Below are 21,936 nucleotides of genomic sequence, written 5' to 3'. Positions count from 1 at the left end.
CAGATCCTGCCCTGATGCGTTTCAGCCTTTGTGATCGTGGCCCACGCCTCCATCCTTTATGCATTCTGTGCCTGTTTTTCTTCTCTACAGCTGTGAGTTTCCTGAGGCCTATCCTTAATTTCAAGTTATTTACTAAGATCTATTTTGTTGAGTCAAATCTGAAACTGAGACATTTTATTGTTACTTTTCTTGTTTGGTTTTTTTCTGCTGGGCTATGTTTTTTTTTGTTTGTTTGTTTGTTTGTTTTTTTATATATTAATTTCCTGCATTGACCAGTATGTTACTGTGATTTTCCGTTAAAACCTTGTATTGTTTTTGATTACTTCAATAAAGAACCTTTTTTGTTTTCCAGTGCATTCTGCATATTATACTACACTGGAATTATTGCACTAAAAGTAACATCTGTGTCAATGTAAAAAAAAAAAAAATCAAAAACAAACAAAAAAAAAAAACAATCTTGTTCAAAGCTTGTACTTTTTATGTACTTTTTGCAATATGATTGACAAATCTTCTTTTGTAACCTAAATGTCTTGGCAAGTTCATAAACAATGCCAGCTCAAGAACTCAAATTCACGGAATTAAATCAGCTGCAAATAAAAATAAAATGCTGCAAAAACTCAAAATAAATGCATCAGCTACAAACATGCTACTCACACACATATGATGAGAAGGCGAAAAACGAAGCCTGAAATAAAAAGAATGCAGCGGCACAGTGAAGAAGATTCATGATCGTCACATCAGAAGTGTTTCAGGCCTGTAGAGGGCGCTATTTTAACCTGAGGTTAGTGAAACGTCGTGTTTTTGCACTGCTTCTCATCCCACAGCCATGTGAGAATTTCCAATGATGTTCCTGCTTGTATGGATCTCACTTAAAGCTGTAAAACAAATAATTTAATAAAGTGATTTACTGAGGTATTAATTAAAACAGTTTTTAATCTCACTGAGTATTTGGAGCAGCAGTTTTTTGACTTTTCTCTTTGTTAAATCCAAAAGGCAGCGTGTATATCGTTTAACATTTTTTAACAGGGTACAAACTGCAGTCTCATACTACACTGTGTGGCTGCTCCTGATATAATCCCATCACTTGCTGCGACCGCAAACACAGACAGAGATGGAGGAAGAGATGTAGAGAGCCTGGTCAGGCCGAGTAGAATGCTTCCTCATTAAACTTTAACGTCAGGGAGGTCTGGGAGCACTAAAGAGGCCACTCACCGAGGCTCGATCAGGTCTCTCACTCTGTCTCTCAGTACACACACACACACACACACACACACACACACACACACACACACACACACACACACTGCCAGCCACCACCTCTGCTCATATCTCTGACAGTGTGAAAGGCTGTTTCCTGGTCCTCTGTCACATTTTGTCCCTCATGTTTCTGCCGCTGTAGCTAATGATTAACCAGAGCCCCGATCAGACCAGCTGTATCAACTCACAAACACGCGGCTGTTTCACAGATTACACAAGATAAAACAAGAGGATCACAGCTACTCCTGTTTTTCAAAAAACTATGAAACAATCAGTTTTGTGAGATGGAGCTGCTACTTTACTATTTGATGTCAACGCACAAGTAAACACACAGATTTTCTCTGGGACGGGGTCATTTATCATATTTGAAACATTGGGATTTTGTGTTGTACATCTGTGGACTCTGTAGTTTCTTTCCCACCTTCACCTCCAACTCTTTGATATTTGAGGCGTTCTGCTGACATTAGAATCTGTTTGCAACAAAAGGAACTGAATGTGAGAAATCATCTTTCACAGTGTATAATCTTTTCTTCTCTGAATTTACTGGAATGATTTAAATCAAATCTCAGAGAAGTGAAGAAGAAACTACCTGTGAATATTAATACACTCCCAGGCCACTTAATCCTGTACACCTAGCACTGGGTTGGACCCTCTTTTTCCTTCAGAACTGTCTTAATCCTTAGTAGCATAGATTCAACAAGGTAGTGGAAACATTCCTTAGAGAGTTTGGTCCATATTGACATGATAGCTTCACACAGTTGCTGCAGATTTGTCGGTTGAACATCCATGATGAGAATCTCCTGTTCCACCACATCCCAAAGGTGCTCTATTGGATTGAGATCTGGGGACTGTGGAGGTCATTTGAGTACAGGGAACTCATTGTCATGTTGAAGAAACCAGTCTGAGATGATTCCAACTTTATGACATGGAGCGTTATTCTGCTGGAAGTAGCCATCAGAAGATGGGTACACTGTGCTCATAAAGGGATGGACATGGTCAGCAACAATACTCAGGTAGGCTGTGGACTTTAAACCATGCTCAGTTGGTACTAAGGGGTCCAAAGTGAGACAAGAAAGTATCCCCCACACCATTACACCAGCAGCAGCAGCCTGAACCGTTGATACAAGGCAGGATGGATCCATGCTTTCATGTTGTTGAGGCCAAATTCTGACCCTACCATCTGAATGTGGAGCAGAAATCCAGACTCATCAGACCAGGCAACGTTTTCCCAATCTTCTATTGTCCAGTTTTGGTGTTGCTGTGTGAGTAGTAGCCTCAGTTTCCTGTTCTTAGCTGACAGGAGGGTCACCCGGTGTGGTCTTCTGCTGCTGCAGCCTGTCTGCTTCATTTTCTCTTTTACCTCTTTCTTTTTGACAGGGCCAGGGCTAGCATCTTTTATTTTTTTGTTTCCACCGACAAAGCACTACATCAGGGGCTGGGGGCGGGGTCACCATGACCAATGATAGGCGGTGTAAAATGGACATTCCTAAAAAGAAAAGCTACAGAGTTGTCTGTTATTTTGTTGGAGTTTCTCTTTCAAAACTTCAAAGTTTGATGCGTTTATTGGAACACTCAGCACTGGTCACTGTTGGATGTATTAACGCCAAAAATCAACAACTCTGCTCTGTGTCACTCGCGTAGGAACGTGTTCCACAAGCCTGAGCACAAAAAAAAACACACAACACACACACACAGACGATAGCTTCTGAACTGCCCATCATTGGTGGTGCATTCACTGAAGCCTTGTAATTCCCAAGCACATGATAACTCGTCTTAATAGAAACATATCCCCATTCTCCAACACAAACAACCCACCAGGTCTGTTACAGTATACAGTGACATACTGATGTTTTACAGTGACACAATTTCATGACGCCAACTTGGCTCCTTGCAGATGAAAAACCAAACCAGTCCGGGTCGGTTCAGTACGGTTTGGGACGGTTTGGTACAGTTAAACCTGATCCCGTTTGTGTTTCCACAGCAAACTGTGCTCTCTCATGGTAGGCGGCGTGTAAGCCGAATGCCGGAAGCAGCAGCTGTTAAACAATAGCGTGACGCTTTAGCAGTTTACCACGCTATAAAATCCAACGAAGAAGAAAACGCGACACAGTAAACAAAGAGCAGAGATGGAAGACATGGAGCATTTCGTCCTCTCTGTGATTGTCATGTAGCTCTTTGACACAAAGAACAATCAAGCTTTGTTTCAGAGAAGTCTGTGTGCCACCAGGAGAAATGCAGCCACTGTCTGGGTAAGTGACGATTCTTTTGACCAATCAACGGTCTGCAGTGTTGTAGCTTCACCTTCCGAGAGCGGATCGGTTCAGTCTGGCACCCATACAGAAGGGTCCCAAAAAAGTAAGCCGGCTCGTCTCGATTTTTAGGGATCTGTCCCGGGATAAGTCAGTGGAAACGCCACAAAATGTGCGCCATACCGAGACGATCCGAACCGGTCTGCTTGGTGGAAACGCGGCTTTAGATACACTAAGGAATGTCTTTCAGTTTAAACTTAGCTGCCAGTTGTCCCTTCTGCCCCCTCAGCTTTGGGGTAGGGGTAAACAAAATGGTAAATAACAGAATGACAGGTGACAGACATTGCTTTTAATGTCTTCAAGAGTACAGGGGGGATGAGCTTGCTGAATGTTGTAATGTTGCTGTTTTAGATCAAAAAGACCTGAAAGGATCTCTGGATTCTGAGTAACATTCTCACACTTAAAGATTTCCTCTCTCTGATAAATGAAGACATGATCACGTCCCACCATTCTCCTCCTGAAGTGTTGGCTGACATGCAGGTCCAAGGCCAGCTTTGATGGAAATAACATGGAAACATCTGAGAACACTGAACCTGAGCCTGCTCCAATTCAGGATGCAACAGGAGTTTCTATTATGAACCCCAAACTGACTACCGATGCACACCTTCCAAATGTGGATCCAAGAAAGATAACTTCTGTTGCTTAGAAAAGAACAGCCAATCAGCACGTTGTACTGAGGAAAGGAACGTCTTTCAGATCATCTGGAACGCCCAACACCAGGATATAAAAGAAGCTGCTTTTGCCTTGGGGAAAAGGTTTTTTCTTAGGGACTGTAGAGGTTTTGCTGCAGGTTTTTCCGAGGTCTTTGGATTTTGGGTTAGGCTTTTAGGTTGTTAGAGGCCTAGGAGGATGGAGTTATTTGATTCACTGCAGACCTAAGGACCTCACTTTGTTCAAGATGGCTTGTTTTGAATAAAGTTTTTGGATTTAGGCTGACTGAACTCCTGAGCTGATGGACTCTGCGTCTTCTTCCTCAATAGTCTAACATCAAGGTATTAGAAAATTCAGTGACGAAGTGTTTAGACAGAGGAATCAGGGGCCCATCCCGACAAGGCCTCCAGGAGCAGAAAAAGTTGCTACAACTGATTAGATATTTGTGTTAACAAGCCAATCCGGTGAATCTAAGAAAGTGGCCGCTGAGTTTGTATCTACCTTTTTTCGCAGCATCTTGTGACATTTTTGAACAGACAACATGCATCTTTTAACACAGCAGAGATGATGAAAATTCAGGACACACACATAAAACATAAACAGCACGAAACACAAACAAAAACAACGTCCCACTGTCTGAGAGTTTCTATTCCTCCAGGTGTTGCAGACACACCTGACTGCCTCTGAGTTTCTTTAATTAAGAGGAAAGCATGACGAGCCAATCCACACACACACACAGACACACACACACGTACACACACACATATGGATCTGATGGCTTCACGCTCTCTCCAGCTGTCTGGAAAAAAAAAGAGCGGAGGCTGGCTGCAAAGCAACAGGACAAACTGTACAGTGACAAAGGCATCCTGTCTGTGCGAGAGCGTCCCTTCCATCTGTGAGCTTTCATCCACAGACTGACACAGACTGAGGAAACGGCAACACCATCTGGGTTTGTGCTGCGTCCTGTGTGCTGCCTCCTCTAGCTGTTCTTACATGTACAGTGACGATGCTGTGTGAACGTGAAGGTGAGTTTATGTCCTGATGTGGGTGCTCGTATGACGCTTTAGGAACAGAGAGTGCTCAGAAACACTCTTTATATTAGATATATGATTCAAAACAAGCAGAAGAATGTGCGCTGAACACTACACAAAGTAAATTTAATCCCATTTCCTCTCTGATTAGCGTAACTCAAAACTGGGTCTACAATTGAACGAGGTTATGAACGATAAAAAAACAGGTTGTGAACATCAACAGCAGCCAGCGAGCTGAATATTTAAATATTTCAGGAACTGCTTCCATGTGTGCGCTATTTTCAGACCTGATCCATAATTCAGCATTAGCATTTTTCTTGCAGAAACCTTGAAACTCTTTAGTCTGCTCAGGAGAGTGTTTCTTTTTATCTTAACTGAAGGAAAGCAAATAGAAGGTTGAGGGGTTTTTTTCTTACCGTGGGGAACTTAATATGATACAAAACGCCTCTCGGATCCACAAACAAAACTTTCTCTGGAAGAAGCAGGCGCTGTAATGTATTCACGGTTGAAACCAAAACTTGGAATGATTACATATCAAGATTAATGGAAAATAAACTCAGAGAAGGTAGAATTATGTCTGCTACCCCAAGCTGGAATTTTTTCCACAAGGTTTTAAGTGAGTTGTGGATCAGAATTCATCATTCTCTGAGAAAAGTCTTTTGATTTTCTTGTACAGAGATCAATCCTGACAGTATTTAAAAGAATAAGAATTTAAGCACTCAATACATAGTTCTCCAGACTTCTTTTTTTTTATCATACAAGAGGTTTATATTGACTTATTTAAAGAAATATCATGGCTGTAGATGGAAAAAACTGCTCAAGTCCGACAGAGCACACCCGACCATAAAGGGCTAAAAAGAATCCATCACTGTGTAACACTAACTGCTGTCACATCACTTGCTTCCATTTAAAAACTGTATCAATAAACTATTGCAATGAATCAATTATAAAATCTCTAAATCAATATTACAAGAAGCATAGTCTCATCAGGGTCAGGACAGAGGACATGGCTACAACTTTAGTGACTTTTTGGCTTGTGTTGAGTCGTCTTGGTCTGACACTACGGTGGCCCTGAGAGCTCATAGTGCTGCAACTTAAGAAAACACATGCAAAAAGACAAAACACAGACAAAGTGAGAAAACATCTTCATCAATTTGACAACATGTACGCATCAACAACGGCTGTGTCTCAATTCAGGGGCTGCAGCCTCCGTAGGCTGTAGCCTCCGGAGGACCAGGCCTTTATAGCCTGTGTAGACCGCAAAGGCCGAACTGAATTGAGACGGTCTGGTATGCAAAGCATTTCCTATTTGTCACCCTCGACGTCACACAGCGCTGCCCTCACCTGTCAGGCTTTCATTACTTTTAAACACACATTAACAAAAACCTCAAAATTAAAACAGGATGTTTTTTTCTTTTTTTTTAAACTTTGCTTTATTATTATTATTATTATTATTATTATTATTATTATTATTATTATTATTATTATTTTCTTAATTGATAGAGTATACAACCACCATTTACATGAGAGTTAGGCAACAACGTACATTTTCGCCATTTGATGAAGTGCTGGGGGGATGATATATGAAAAGAGGATAAAATACAAACTGCTGAAATTAATTAATGTCTTTTTTGAATTCCCTGTAAAAAAAAAAAAATCATAATAAAAAAAACCTTTTTTTTTCCCCAGGGAATTTACATTTATGAACATATTTTTATATCTTAATGAGAAGATCTATAAAGAACTGTTTTTTTCATCAGTATATTACTTGAAAAGAGCCCAAACAGCACATTTTCACACAGAAAAACAAAAATTCTTTGATGTTTTATAAACACAATCACAAAGTTGTTGCCAGATATCCTTCAAATCTGGATAAAACAGGACTCCTTTTGGAGTTTGGCCGTGTTCTTCTTCTTCTGCGTTCAGCGCAATGGATCTTGGGATACGTGAGGCTATGAAGGATTCACCCAATCCTCCTTCGTGGCACCCGAAACGGAGGACGGATTCGTCGGCCGCATTTGGAGGAGCCTCCGTAATGGGACAGCCTCCAGCGCCCCTGAATTGGGACACAGCTAACAAGCGTGTGTGGACATGTGCATCACTTTTCAGTGTCCTCTGAAAACACTTCGGTTGTGTTGTGTTGTAGTAACCTGACACGCTAGACAGACAGTTTCATATATCCGCCAAATATATTTCACTAGTCCATCTGGGTGGCAGCTCTTCTGATTTGTTTTCAGAGGCAGGACCTCCAAAAAAAACATCAGCTGGTGTTTGGACGACTGTTCTGATTGACACACTCACCACAGACCAATCCACATCAAGCCACGGTATGACGTAGCTCATGTGAGCCACTGCTGAGGAACAATAGACGAACAACTACAGGAACAGGAGGAACAGCTGTGATATTGGTGTTAGACCACTGCTGCCGTTTTTTTTAAGTTAACTCTCTTAGTCACTTCCGCAGCTCCCGCAGCTCTTCCCTGGTTGGGCCGGTCAGAATTTAGCCGAGTGAAATCATTGGTCAATGGAGCCTGGCAAGATGGATCTGCAGGATTTCAGAAATTGAATCAGGCAGGTCCATCTGCTTTCTAGCTGCTGCACATGTGTTGTCAATTTGATGAAGATGTTTTCTCAACTTGCTTATTTTTTGTCTTTGTGCATTTGTTTTCTTGAGTTACAGTGCTGTGAGCTCTCAGGGCCACCGTACGAATCAACCCTCTAACACCAGCCTTTGTTAATAATGATTGTTGAGAGGAATGTTACGTCATGGATTATACATTGTCATGTACACATGCTTGTGCTTGTACATGATGTGTTCAAGCACACCTCTCCAAAGCATGCCAGAGCCAAGGAAGTGTACCGTACCAGAGCAGGGCAAACAAACTGAGCTTTTGGGTTGAAGTGTGGTTGGGCACGGTTCAGATGACCAGTGTGACTGAATCAAAAAAAATAACAAAAATCTTCAAATCATTACAGTGATGGATAAAGAAGGCAACATAAGTCAAAAAAGACAACAGGAATCCTCTCCTGGCTCCAAAGAACACACAGGGGCTGGAGGATGACACAACTCTTTATCAATCCACTCCCAATACACCCTGATACAGGGTGAACCAAGACTTCTTTTTATCCACTCAAAGCGCTGATGATGACAAAGACGCAGCTCTGGAAGTGACAGATGAAGAAAAACTCTGACTGTGGCATCTTTGATTGGGAGCGAATGTAGCAATCAGTATCCTGTTTGCACATCTATTAGATACTTGGCACTGACAGCATTCATTTTCAGATGTGTGATTAACTTTGTCTAATATGAACTAGTTTTTGTGCTTTGTTTTTGTTTGGCTGCACAGACTTCAGAGAGGAAAATCTGGCCTCTCAGCGGCTCAGTACTTGGCTTTGTTTGCATGCTGGTTGCTAACTGTGTGGTGGTTCTGGGCAGCAGGAAGCTCACAGGATTTGCTCAGGCTCCTTACGTCTTCATCTTCATCTTTAATAGACTGATCGTTTTTTGGTGTGTCTTCTCAGAAATTTCTCATGGGATTAACCCAGGAACACATCTGAAAATCTTAAGGTTCAACAGCCAAACATAATCCATCAAAAAAACCTCCTCCAGAAGCTCTTCATAGAGCTAGAAATATTAGCCTCTGAGGGTTGACTCTCTGCTAGTGGGTCACAATTGACGTAGTTCTTAAAAGTCATCCAGGTCTTCATTCCCCTGTAGCTGTTGTAAGCAGTTGATACCTGAGAAGCGTTGGGTTACATGACCCATGATGAGGTGATTGGCTGGTTTGAAAGACGTTCTAAGGAAGCCGTCCCTCTTAATCTTGAACAACTTTCCCTTCACACAACCATCATGGGACTTATCACAGGGGGTAACAGCTTGCAGGGACAAGATCCACCGACTGACTGTGTAGTGTTCAGGAAACAATAGCTCACTTAACAGTAAAAAATACAAAGAACTCATAGTGGACTTCAGGAGGAAATGCAGCAAGGACCCAACCCCTCTTTACATCAAGGGGGTCTGCATGGGAAGGTTTACACTTTTAAGTTCCTTGGGAAGCCTCATCTCAGACTAGCTCTCCTGGTCTGCCAACACCACAGCAACAATGAAAACGACAAAGCAAAGAAGAAATCTCAAAGATGAGACAGCGCTTCAGAAGGTCTCTAAGTCAGCTCAGACAGTTAGAGGGTGCACATTAGGGACGTCCCGATAAAGATTTTTTTACTTCTAAACTAATCAGATTTTTAATGGTATGTTTTGCAGATATTGATCCAGTACTGATCCAATACCAATACCTTTCTCTGATAGACCCCTTACTCCGTTGGGTGATTTCGTTGGAAATGAGGAATCATATTTGTTGTATTAAAGTGAGCCCTGTTGGTACTTCCTCCTGGAACACTCACTTTGAAAATGTTGCAAGACACCGTTTTACTATCATTGCTATCCAAAGAGAACTAGTCCCACAGTGGATATGTTTGCAACGTGGTTTGATTCACAGCAGCCATAAAGTATGATGGTGTTGAAAACACGTGAAAACTGGATTGATCCTGATCACATACACTTAAAAAAAAACAGTTGGCCTATGCCGTGGAGCACGGGCAGCCAGCTGGTCCATGCCATGGAGCACAGACACACTAGCTGGTATCTTAACATGCATCAGGGTCTCAGATCCACAGCGTTCCCCCCTCACCCATGGTTTGTCCATTTGGGTTTTGCAGATTATTGAGTTGAAACAGCTGAAAACTTTCAGTTGGATTGATTCAAAATGTTGATTTGAGAAGAATTAAAATATTTAGTTTATTTGACGTATTCAGTTGTGTTAAATGAACTTGTTGATTTCATTTCGAATAACTTAATTTATTTAGGTGTGACCAATTGAAGCAATTAATTTTGGTTAGTCCAACTAAAACGCAGAATTTCAAGTTGATATGTTCCACAAAAGTACATTGGAAACCTAAACTCAAAAACATTGAGTTGGATTGATTAAAAAAGTTACATTACTTCAACTGACTGAAGATTCCCTTTTTACAGTGTAACGAAATCCGATACTATCCGATCCTCCAAAAACAGCCATACCAGACACAGATACCGATCAGTGTACTGGATCCGGACATACTGTCCTCTGCTCTCCTCAGAGGACATCCCCACCTCCTGCTACACTAGTAGAGCCAGAAAAATCCTTGAGAACTCCTCACACCACAGCCACCACCTGTGTCAAATGCTGCCTCTAGCAGGCACTACAGGTCTGCAAAGGCACCTCCAGACTCTGGGACAGTTTCATTAGCAAGGCCATCAGCGCACTGAACTCATACAAGCCCTGACCAGCCTCAGCCAATCTCCACATCATTCCACCTCGTACATGCAATATCAACTCCAAGGATTAGATCTGTGCAAGACTCATATATTTCATGCCACTAATGCTACCTCACCATGGGGAAATAGGTCTTATCTCCAACACATGATGCAGTTTATATTCTCTATCCAAGCAGGTAAGGCCACACTCGCACCAGGGATCATGTGACCCGAGCGACCCTTAGAAATACCTTCAAGAACTCTGCTCCAGTTTAGATTCTTCTGCTAGAGTCAAACTCCAGTGGTGTGTGGTACGAGTACCACATCATCAAATGTCTCTTTCACCAAACCTAAGACAATGCATCTTTAATTCTTTTTCATGGTGTTGCTTAGTGAATCAATCCTATCTGGAGCGATATTTCATCGTGGCCTCTCATGATTTCAGTCCTCAGTTGTAGTTTTCATATCTAAAAGACCTGGGCACCAATCTTCTCAGTGATGCTGAAGTTTCCCCTGGAGTTTGTGCAGAGTCAAGAGACGATTCTCTGATGGGTCATGGCTGGGAGTAATCCTGTCACGTTTCATGTCATCATTGGATTCATTATTGACAAACACTGATGGACAGCTTTTAGTGTATGAATGGTATCAGACATCTTTCCAACTCTTCCTCCTGTACAGTGAAAGCCTGCCCTTCACCTTGGCCTGAGGACTACAGTTGACCTTTGGGTGGACAGTAGCAGCAGAATCAGACCCCAAACAGGGACGGGGGCTTCGCTGCCCTCTAGATGCACCCTATAGCCTGCAGCCTTGGGGAGCCCTGGAAAAGAGATTAGTGTGTTTATGTGTGCATGTGTGTTTGTGTGTGTGTGTGATCTGTCTCCCCCTTTTTCTATCTCTCCTTTGCTCTAATCCTTAAAACCTCTAAATCCTCCCTCCTCTTCTTCCTTCTGTGCCCCAGGTCCTGATTTTTTTCCTTCTGTCCATCTGGTGTTAGGCAACAAACTGCAGCCAATCATCACCTCCCCCCGAATCAGACAGCAGAAATGTTTGAACCTTAAACCTCTTTTCCAGACTTTGCCGTCTAATTGACTAACAGGTACAAAAAGTTTTGGGATAGCCTCAGTGGACGGCTTGAGCCAAGAGCCAGGAAAGTTTTATAATGTCCGTGGCAGCAACACAATCCAAGCTGAGAATATAACTCAAGGTGGGGTTTTTTCCCTTGGCAGGCACAGATTATTAGAAATACAAAGACAACTTCTGAATATGTCTCATTAATAAAACAAAATTTTAGGATAAATCCTATTCTATCACAGACTTTTGCAAATAAGACTTCCTGTTAGGTAACAGTGCAAACAAACCATCTGGTCTATAAACCAGTTTGACCTTACTGTTCTTGATTGTTCATTTAAATCCAACACAAACCAGCACAGACAGAGTGTTTGTCTAAGTCAGGGTAAGACCACACACTCAGTGTTCTCAGAGATCAAATTTAAGTTTGGTGGATAGTGACATATCAGCTGGTTTGTGATTTTAAGTGGTGGTGGGCGTATTGATTCTACGGTATCGACACTCACACACTACTCATTTGAGGTTTGATTACGCTAATAAAGTATCAATATTATCTAAAAAATGAAAAATAAAAGTGGATGTGTCACTTCCAAATTATAAAGAGTAACTTACTCCAAGGTTTCGGACCAACACATCCCCCGGAGCAGCACAAAATCAAACCAGTCAGCGACTCCACTGAGCAGTTTTTTAGCCAGCTAGCATCAGTTCAGCCTGTGGCTGTATGTGTCTGGAAACAAGAGTTTGGCCGAAAAAAAGAGGAGCTATGTTTTATCTGTGGATAAAACTGGAGTCTGTGTAGTAAAATGTGCAACACTGCAGCAACACAAGCAACCATCATGTGTTTTTGTTTTGTTTTGTTTTTTTACATTTCTGTTAAGTTCATATTTATATTCATTATTAATTGAGTTTCATTTTTTAATCAATTAATACTAACATTAACTGTTTATTTTTTCTTCATTATTTTTTTCTTTTTTTTCTTTTCTTTTTTTTTTTTTTTTTAAAAAGACTATCAATGTTTATGCACATTATAGCTGTTAAATTAACAGTATTTGTCATGTGAGTTGTTTATAAAGTGTGGCATTTAATTTTCAAAAAAATCGCTAAAAGTAGTGGTATTGTTATCCGTATTCATATCAATTGAATATGGCAAAAAAAAGCAATGGGTATTGTATCAAATCATAAAAGTGTGATATTACCCAGCATTACTTCTGAGCTTGTTATTATAAGGAAAATACAAGCCAGTCAGGTGTAATTATCCACACCGTTATGACCTCTTACATCTACTGTTTAGGTCTTGTGTACCTGCTTTGTAGGAGAAGACGATGTGGGTCAGGCTTTTACTCCTAAGAGAAGCTGGTTCACCCCATGAATCTGTCACCTCTTCATTATTTTTCCTTCCCTCGACTACTTTTGGTGGATACTGACCAAACATTGGTCCAGACAAAGCCACACCTCCTATTGCAACAAAATAGTTGATGTTGCTCACTTCACCCGTCAGTGGTTACAGAGTCACTGCAGATCTGAATATGATGAAATTAAGTCCAGATTTAAGATCCTTTGAGATCCTCAGAGATTCTTCTTCTTTTTTTTTTAATAATAGTCATAAAAAACACACTGGAGCCAGATCCGAGTTCCAGTAAATTCAAAGAGTAGTACTACTAAAAGCTCTTAACATCCACACAAGTGGGAGCCTCCATTAACCACACCCCCACTCCAACCTTAAGGCTCCGTGTTGTGCATCAACTCTCGTCTCAAATGTCTACAACCTCTCTGCGGAGCACATCAATATTTAACATATTACTGCTATATTTACATTTTAGGAAACCTCAGAAGCTCACAGCGGTGGATTGGAGTGACAAACTGCAGAGCTTAAAGATTCCCAGCTGTGTAAGGAGGGGGAGGGGGAGGGTTTAAAGTCACAGAGTCAGGAAGGTTTGTCAGTGCTGTGCTCAGCACTCTGCTGGCTCCCCACATCATGACAGATCCACACTCACACCCTCTGGATTAGGAAGTCAATGGAGGTTTAGTAAGTCAATGGATGGACTCCATGAAGTCTATAGAGTATCAGATGTGTTCAAAGTGGTGGTTAGCGGTGTGAGTGAGTGAAGGAGAGACCAGGTGCTGGCTCCTCTCCACCTGACCAAAGCAAATGATAAGCTGCAGGTGTACTAGGTCAGACATGGGTCTGGACTTTCAGTACAGATAAGTCCAGTATCAAGAATACCTTATCACTGACAGCTGCCCAAGTCTCATGCAGCTCTGCTTCTGATTGGATGGGGCTGACCTGATGTTTGTCCTCACCCAACAAGTCTCATCGGGTCCTAAAGCTTCAGAAATGAGCGAAGGTTTTGGCTTCAGCAGAATTAAACCAAAATGATGAACTTTTGTTTAAGCAACATGAGAAAAACACACATGGATGATTTAGACTAATGTGTGCCCATGTAGGTTGGTTTCTTTTAAATACAGATGTTGGGCACAGTTAGCATGATGACATGTGTGAGTTAAAGGTTTCAGTGACTGCATCAGCAAATAGTTCAACAGTTTCAGAATTATGTTCCTGAGTTAAACTGAATAAAAAGATCTCATCAAGATTTGATCAACTGTGGTACATATGGTCTCTAAAATTCTCAGATAACTGGGGATATAGTTTGGGTGAAACTTCATTCAGAAAAAACAGACATGACTCTGTAGTGGAAATCACTACATTGGTCTGTGAACACTGGTTGAAACTAGAGCTGAACGATTTGGGGAAAAGGTGCGATTTGCGATTAGGTGGACAATATTGCGATTGCGATTGTGCTTGCGATTTAATAAAAAAATTTGTGTCATGATGAGTCTACACGCTTGCTTGGTTATCATGGAGAAAAATCTGAATTGCATGTGCTGACATTGCGATTGCGATTGCGATTGCGATATCCTCTTTTGCGATTACATAATTGCGTGTGCTGACATTGCGATTGCGATTGCGATAATCGTGCAGCCCTAGTTGAAACCAAAGAGGAAGTCATACACAAACAGTCAGCAAAATACACCAAGGTGAAGTCCAAACCTGCTCTGTGGTCTGACCCATCAAAGTCAGACCCTCTTTTTGGAAATCAAGGACCTCCTCTCTGAGGAGGAAAGGCTTGTTGCCGGCGCACAGTTTAAAACCAGTATCTGTGCCTGTGGCATGAGAAGCCTAAACTTCTGGAACACTCATGAATGTTAAACAACATACAACATACGCTCCCATCCAGACGTCGTATTTTTTTTCAGGGGAGACCTTCCATATTTCAGCAAGACAATGACAAACCACATGCTGCATCCATTAGTATAGTAGAAGAGTCCAGGTGCTGGACTGATGGGCCCCTGGTCCTGTCCTTTCACCAATTCAAAATGTTTGGTACGTCACTGAACTCCAGAAACTGGTCTCCTTAGTCCTTTATATACTGTTGCTAAAAGGAGGGTGCTAAAAATGCCCCAGTACCGTTCTATTGAAATGTGTCGCTGCTATCAAAATGGGTTTAAATATCTCATCTTAAACATCTGATATCCCCTCTATGTTCTACTGCGAATAAAATATGGGGTCAGGAGACTTGCAAGTCAATGCATTCTGTGTTTATTTACATTTCACACAACGTCCCAACTTCTTTGGAATGGGGGATGTAGTTGAAATCCTTTATCAGGCAAGAATGGGGCAGCATTTTACTTTCAGAACTTACAAATGATGATGTTCTCCTCCTTAGTTGCCAAATCATAAAAGATGTTTGGAAAAAGAAAAGATGATGTGCCCACATCTTGTAAACAAAAAAACTAAGTTGATGTACGACTGATAACCCACATTTCTGAGTCAAAGAGGACACTAAAAGGATTATAATCACAAAAATAAGATCTAGTTTAAGGTAGCTTCAAGTTAGCTACATTGCTCAGGGTCACTTTAACTCAGGGCTGTCTGATAATTCCAACGACATGACAGTGTGCTTTTATATATTTACTGAACGGTCATCCTGGGTTATAATCTTGAAAAAAGAAACAAGACAGTAAACATTCAGACTGCCTCACCACTGCTCACAAGCCATTCCTGCATATTTGTGTCCATGGCGTGCTGCTCCCATCAATGATTAGCCAGATGATGAAGCCATTATTGACTGAACCTGAGCCTGTGCCTCATGGAACATTAAATACATCACTTCCTCTCAAGGGGCCTAGACGCAGCGCTCTCACCCAGCTTCCCCTTCAGGCTGCAGGCAGGAAATGAAAACAGCCATTAGAATCAAAGCTGGGCAGAGTGCTGATGCTTTCGGATGCAGCACACCTGCTACAGCAAGACAGCGGCCCTTATTATGGGAGCAGAGACAGAGCCTTCACATGCTTCACTGCAGGTGTGGAAACACAGGCTGTGGTGCCATCGCTTGTGGTGGAAACCCCTGAGGCATCAAAGTGCTCTGTAACCAAGGCTTTTGTATGAGACAGCTGTAGCACACACAGCAGGCCCGCAAGACAAAGCCTAATTATTTCCCTCTAGCATCTATTTGTGTTTCCTGCGGACGATTTCCTTAAAAAGACAAATAGATTTCACGTTTTATTCCCCAACACTGCTCCTTTCGTTTAAAAACACTCTCTATTTTGCCATTTCTGGGGAAGATCAGTGCTTGTTTTATTCCCACACAGCCCAGTTTCTTGCTGTTTGGAGAAGGTTGCTATTTTTGAGTCTTTAGAGGTGAGGTGTAGAAAGATACCAGGTGTATTTTGTAATCTCTACCGTGTCCGGTTTAGGCCTGCCAAGATTTCTAACCACACCCCATCTTTCTCTTTCCACCGGAGGGAGCACAAATGATCGTACACACCGCCTCCACCACCGTCCGTCTGTCGGGGTTATAAAACGGTTTGTGTCGCTCCAGGCCTGTGAGCTATAATGTCATTGTTGTTGCCATTATTGCCATAGCGATCTCCCCCTTTCCCCCCCTCTCACTCTCCCTCCCTCTATCTCTCTCTCTCTCTCTCTCACACACACATACACAGATACACACAAGCCGAGATTGCAAAAAGCCACTACAGCCTTCACGCGTGCGTAAAATCAAAGCGCAGTTAAATGTGTAAACTGAAGGATGGGGTGCAGCCCCCATTGATGAAAAAAGAGCAGGTGACGGATGGATAATGCTATGAATCATCACCACCACCAGCAACCCCCCTCCCCTCCCCTTCTCACCACCAGCAGCACTGTCACACCCCATCCACACCGTCCTATCTACACCTGTAACACGTTTGACCCTGTTTCGGGTCATCTCCGTTGATTGTAACTGAATTTTGTGTTTCCTTAACAGATCGGTTTATCATGAATCAAGGCTCGCCAGGCTCCCAGCTGGGCTTGTGGCGCGGCTGACTTGTTGTGAAGACACATCATGAGCTGTTTGTACTCTACATCGCCTTAAATTGGTGGAAACCTTTAAGGGAACCCACTAGAGCACACTCTGCTTACAAGTGCAGAGTGGATCTAGGGCAGAAGAGATGCACCGGCTAATGGTTCCTGGATGTGATGGGTGTGTGATGTTAGTAATACCTGTTTGTTATAATAGGTGTACAAAGGGATAATCTTATCACCAAGATTGGCTTGTTTTCCACGTAACTTCCACGTATAAGGCAGGAAAAAGTTGCCCTTACTTTAACATGGCTTGTTCTTTATCCTCTTCCTCCTTTTGCCGAGCCATCACAGCCATGATGATCTTCCTCTCCTCCTCGGTGAGATGGCTCAGGTCCGGCAGATCCGGCATGGATGGCGGCGCGGTGGGTGGGCGAGGGCCACCCTGGGGCCCCACTGAGGCGGACATCTTTTCCACCACCACCCCACCACCTCCTCGGCGTGTCGTTTCGGCTGACAGGTTCCCCGGAGCGTTTCCGAGCCACACCTCACGACCTGGTCCGCGCGCAGAGCGGCAGCGGTAGCGGCAGCCGCAGCTCCGGCAAATAGTGCAAGCCGCTCATGGTTGTAGGCACCCTCGGTTGTGCTTTTGTTTGTCCTCTCCGGGTATTTCTCCCACCACTCTTTCGTCGTCGTTCCCCCCCACCCCCCGGCTGCCCGCCTCTCCCCTCCACCGCCGGGTTCACGAGGAGCCCATTTCCGCTTTTTCACGCCGGGGTTGAGTCGTGCTAAAGGGGATCAGTCTGCTGGTCTGTGGAGCCTCCGCCGTCGTCGGACCGGAGCTGGATGATGGGGCGGTATAGGCGGAGTCCGTGCTCTCTCTCTCTCCCTTCCTCTCTTTCTCTCCCCCTCTCCCCCCCCTCTCTCTCCCTCTCTCCCTCTCAGTCAATGAGCATGCAGCCCTCCTCCTTCTCCTCCTTCTCCTCTTTTTGCGGAGGCGCGCTTACTCATGTGAGGATGGGGTCCTCACCACCACCATCATCACAGGCAAGCAGAGCTTTTTGCTGGATACATACTCACTCGGTCCAGTGTTTTTACACACACACACACACACACACACACACACACACACACACACACACACACACACACACACACACACACACACACACACACACTGTGCTGAAGTAACAAGAGGATAGCCTTTCAGACAAACCTCAATATCTCAGTTTCTCGCGATATTTGGTCATTTTTGGGATGTTCCAGTGAAATTAATCCCACTCCGAGGTTTTTTTCCACATAGACGGACTTGATGAACAAATATGACCCTTTGGTCTGTTTCAGCACCATGGACAGCATCTTCTCAGCACTAACAGAGTAGCATTTTTCTCTAGGCACCCCAGCAAAACATGAAATTAAAGGTGTGATTATACAAAACAAAACTGCAGTTTTGGCACATTTTTCATTTTACTTTGCAGCGCACACTGTTTGCTGTTCATGCTTTTAATTTGCTTTGAATATAACGTGGTGGGATGGGTTTTAGAAGGAGTCAACATAAATTTCTGTGCACGTAACTTGAAACCATAAACCTGCTGGAAAAATAATAATTTTATAATAACTAAGTTTTTTGTCATGTATTGTTTTTCTTTCGATCTTTATTTATTTATTTTCTTTGTGAGAGTCTTGGATTTGCTTACACGAACACGCTTACACCGTTTGACACTGTAGTGGAATAAAAAGTCTGCAGCACAATTTTTACCCTATGTAAAACTCAGCTAGATATTAATTTTGAGTTTTTCCTGGAGTTCAGTTAGTTTGCACATCTGGATTGTTTATCACTTCCTGTTTTGATTCATGATACCTATTTTTTCCCGCTTGAATATCTTTTTGACTTTAAAGCGTTTTGAAGATGTGCCTCACTCCCCCTGGAACAGATCGTCTAAATTCACCTCGCTATGAGCAGAGTGTTTCTGATGTATCGGTCAGAGAGCTCCGAGGAGGATCACAGTCCCAGCCTCCTCTCTGTTTTCTCTCTCGGCTCCTTTCGTATTCACATCAGGCTCTCAGGCTATACCGACCCGCAGCTGGCACCGGTTTCTCCCGGATGACGTAATGCCGTGTGAGTGGCTGAGTCCATCCAGCAGATGGCATTAGCCTCCGTCAGGCAAGTGACGTCACCGAGGAGGTGACTGTACCGCGGTGACGTCAGCTTCCCGTGGTGCAGAATTTTGTCATCATTCAGGTCGTGACTAGGGACCACCAGCTCTGAGTGACACAGTCGTGCTACAGCAGAGCGGATCTGTGCTGCAGACCTCGGACTATAAATAAACCCTGAGTGCTGTCTGAAGGAGGACACGTACGGGCCCGGCTCTGCTTCTTCCTTTGTCTGGGGGGCAGCTCTTATTCTCATATCTGTGATAAATTTAAGAAAACATGTCAACACCATTTAATACACATGTTTATGAAGGGGAAGTAATAATAGCCACCTACGTATTAATGTAATGGAGCTAAAGGGGCAAACAGCACAAAGTGAGCAACATGTTTCAGAACTTTCTCACACCCATGTGTCTCCCTCACAGGTCTTGTTGTAAGGACCCTGGTCTTCAGTGAAACAAGATTATGAAAACTTATTTTTAAGCATTTCTAAGTTGCACCAAGAAGATATGCTGGTGTTTGTGGTGGTGTGTAGGAAACACCTTGAAAGGTTGCCCAAACCTCATGAATATTTGGGACAGTCAAGAACACAGTTTTGTAGCTTTTTCTCCACAGCAAATGGCCTTTCATCTGTGCCAAGGGTCCTCTACCTGTGGCTCTGGAGCCTCACGTGGCTCTTTGACTCCTTTGCAGTGGCTCCTTGTAGCGATGATTGAAGAGTTTGACACTAAATAAATTCTTGCATTCACAATATATTGCACTAAATACGCATCACATCTGTCAATAATGCCTGCCACCGCTCCACTTCACCTCCTACAACATCAACAGCCCACCAACTTTCCATGCACGTGTGGTGAACCTCAAGTTTTACAGCCCTGGTAAGATAACTGAATCAACAAAAAGACAAATCTGAAAAAAAAAAAAGGGATTCATCCAACTGCCAACATGCCTGCTTAGTATGCTTGATATAAGACATCAGCAAACAAAATGAAAATAGATAAATAATAATAAAAAAATGAGATTATCAAATTATGAATAAAGGTTATCAAATTGGAGTATTCTATAAAAAATATTTGCAAATGTGATATTTATTTATTTATTTATCTATTTATTTATTCATTTATTCATTATTCATTAATTTTACTTTTTGAAATTTCAAAAAAAAAAATTGAACATTTGTTTTATTTATTTTGAAAATTTTGCTAATTTATTTTAAAAAATTATACCAAAAAAACTTTTGGTTTAGATGATTATACACTTGATTTTAACTATGTATTTAATTTCGTACTCTTAACTGTCTTTATTGTGACAATAAAGTAGATTTTGTGGTTCGTGAACGTCTTCAGTCCAAGTGAGCTGAGGCAAAACGGCTCCTGTGAAAGTCAAGGTTGCAGACCCTGCTCTGTGGGGATACAAAACATCTGAAGACTGGATCCCCACCAAGAGAAACAAGTGAGAGGCAAGTTATTTCTGGTTAGAGAGCCCTCTGCTGGATATAGGAGGAAGCTACTATTTAAACCTTGTTTAAAATCTTAATTTATAGTTATCTTTGTTTAAACTTGACATTTTTAATCATAAAAGATTAAGAAATCAATTTGTGTAAAAATGATCACATTCCATATCATTAATTTCAAAACAATCACAGACATTATGCCAGCATTAACACTCAAAACAATGCATCTGATCTGTTCCAGGTTTTTATTTTCTTTCAACACCAAGCTCAGACAGACCAAGCCAGTATGATCTGAGTTAAAATTACCAAAATGGCTGAGCTTGTTTTAACTCAATCATGAAATAAACTTTTCTTGGGATAGTGACCATCACGGGGAAGACTTCCTGCTGCAGAGATGAGTGGCTGCATTCAAGAACTAAAATAATGAATGTACTGACATCTAGTGGTCATAAAGAAACATTGCAACTATATAGTTTCAACCTCTTGAAGAGTCATTTCAGACATCCTTAAAGTTTTGCACAATCTCAGTTATTATAGTGAAATATCTGTGATGTGTGATGTGATATCATGGATGTGTGGCAAAGGGCTTCATCTTTTTGTAACATCCAGTTTGGATCTTGACAGAACAGGGAGCATGTGGGTTTGAAGAATGGCACAATGCTTGTCAGAGTATAATGTGCAATCACAGACAGTGACAGGAGCAACAGCAGCAGCACTCATCCATCCCCAAACCATGATCCTGGCTGCCTCCACCATGCTGACAGTAGGTCCTGTACCTGCTTGAGATAATGCTTGGTCTTCTGGGTACCCTGGCATCAGTAGGAGGACGATAGGGCAGGAAACTGGACTCATCTGACCACACAATCTTCTTCCTTCCATCCTTCTTCTTCAAACCTCTGTCTATCATTGACCAGGGGCTTTGTGATCTTACAGTAGGGTGTGTACAGTGCATGTGGAACACACAACACCACAACTGCTGAAGCTCCTGTGGTGTCATTCGGTATTTTTCCCTGCACATGCTGATCAGGATGTGGTCATTTCTTGCTGAAGGAACCCTTTGGACACCCAGATCTTGGTCTTCAAAGCTGTTGGTTTGTCTTTATCTCTACCATCCAACTTCTGAGGTACTGCAGCTGTACCCTTCCTGGCTGAGAATCTGTGTCTTAAGATGTGATTACTGAGTTAGGTGTCTTGTTTTAGCCATTTTTGTCTCTGGAGAACTTTCAAATGTTCTGGTTGTATATGGACATGAAGCATGGCAAGAAAAGTTGTGTCTTTTAATAAAAAGTATTATTTTCATTGGTAAATCACTGCTGCCAAAATGACCCAGTACTCAAAATTCCTGATATATTTTTATCTAACCAACCAATGAAAAGTCATTAATG

General features: G+C 42.3%; 1 protein-coding gene across 7 annotated transcripts in view; it reads right to left on the bottom strand.

The window, feature by feature from the left end:
• Window positions 1-17,764, bottom strand: part of rims1b (regulating synaptic membrane exocytosis 1b) — a 121,321-nt gene extending 103,557 nt beyond the window's left edge. For 4 of the 7 annotated variants that reach the window (XM_074694239.1, XM_074694275.1, XM_074694266.1 and 1 more), the window contains exon 1: window positions 17,247-17,744. In XM_074694239.1, the coding sequence (XP_074550340.1) occupies window positions 17,247-17,413 (167 nt within the window). In that variant the 5' untranslated portion in view covers window positions 17,414-17,744. Of the gene's footprint in view, window positions 1-17,246 lie in introns of all 7 variants that reach the window. The other 3 variants (XM_074694291.1, XM_074694248.1, XM_074694257.1) reach the window with 3 other exon arrangements.
• Between the last annotated feature and the right edge of the window lie 4,172 nt (window positions 17,765-21,936).

Source organism: Halichoeres trimaculatus, unplaced genomic scaffold (genome assembly GCF_033239565.1).
Source record: "Halichoeres trimaculatus isolate MK-OKI-2021-1 unplaced genomic scaffold, fHalTri1.1 fHalTri1_scaffold_2, whole genome shotgun sequence".
In the NCBI taxonomy this organism is placed as follows: Eukaryota; Metazoa; Chordata; class Actinopteri; order Labriformes; family Labridae; genus Halichoeres; species Halichoeres trimaculatus.
The sequence above is the reverse complement of the archived record's forward strand: the minus strand, read 5'-3'. Positions and strand labels throughout refer to the sequence as shown.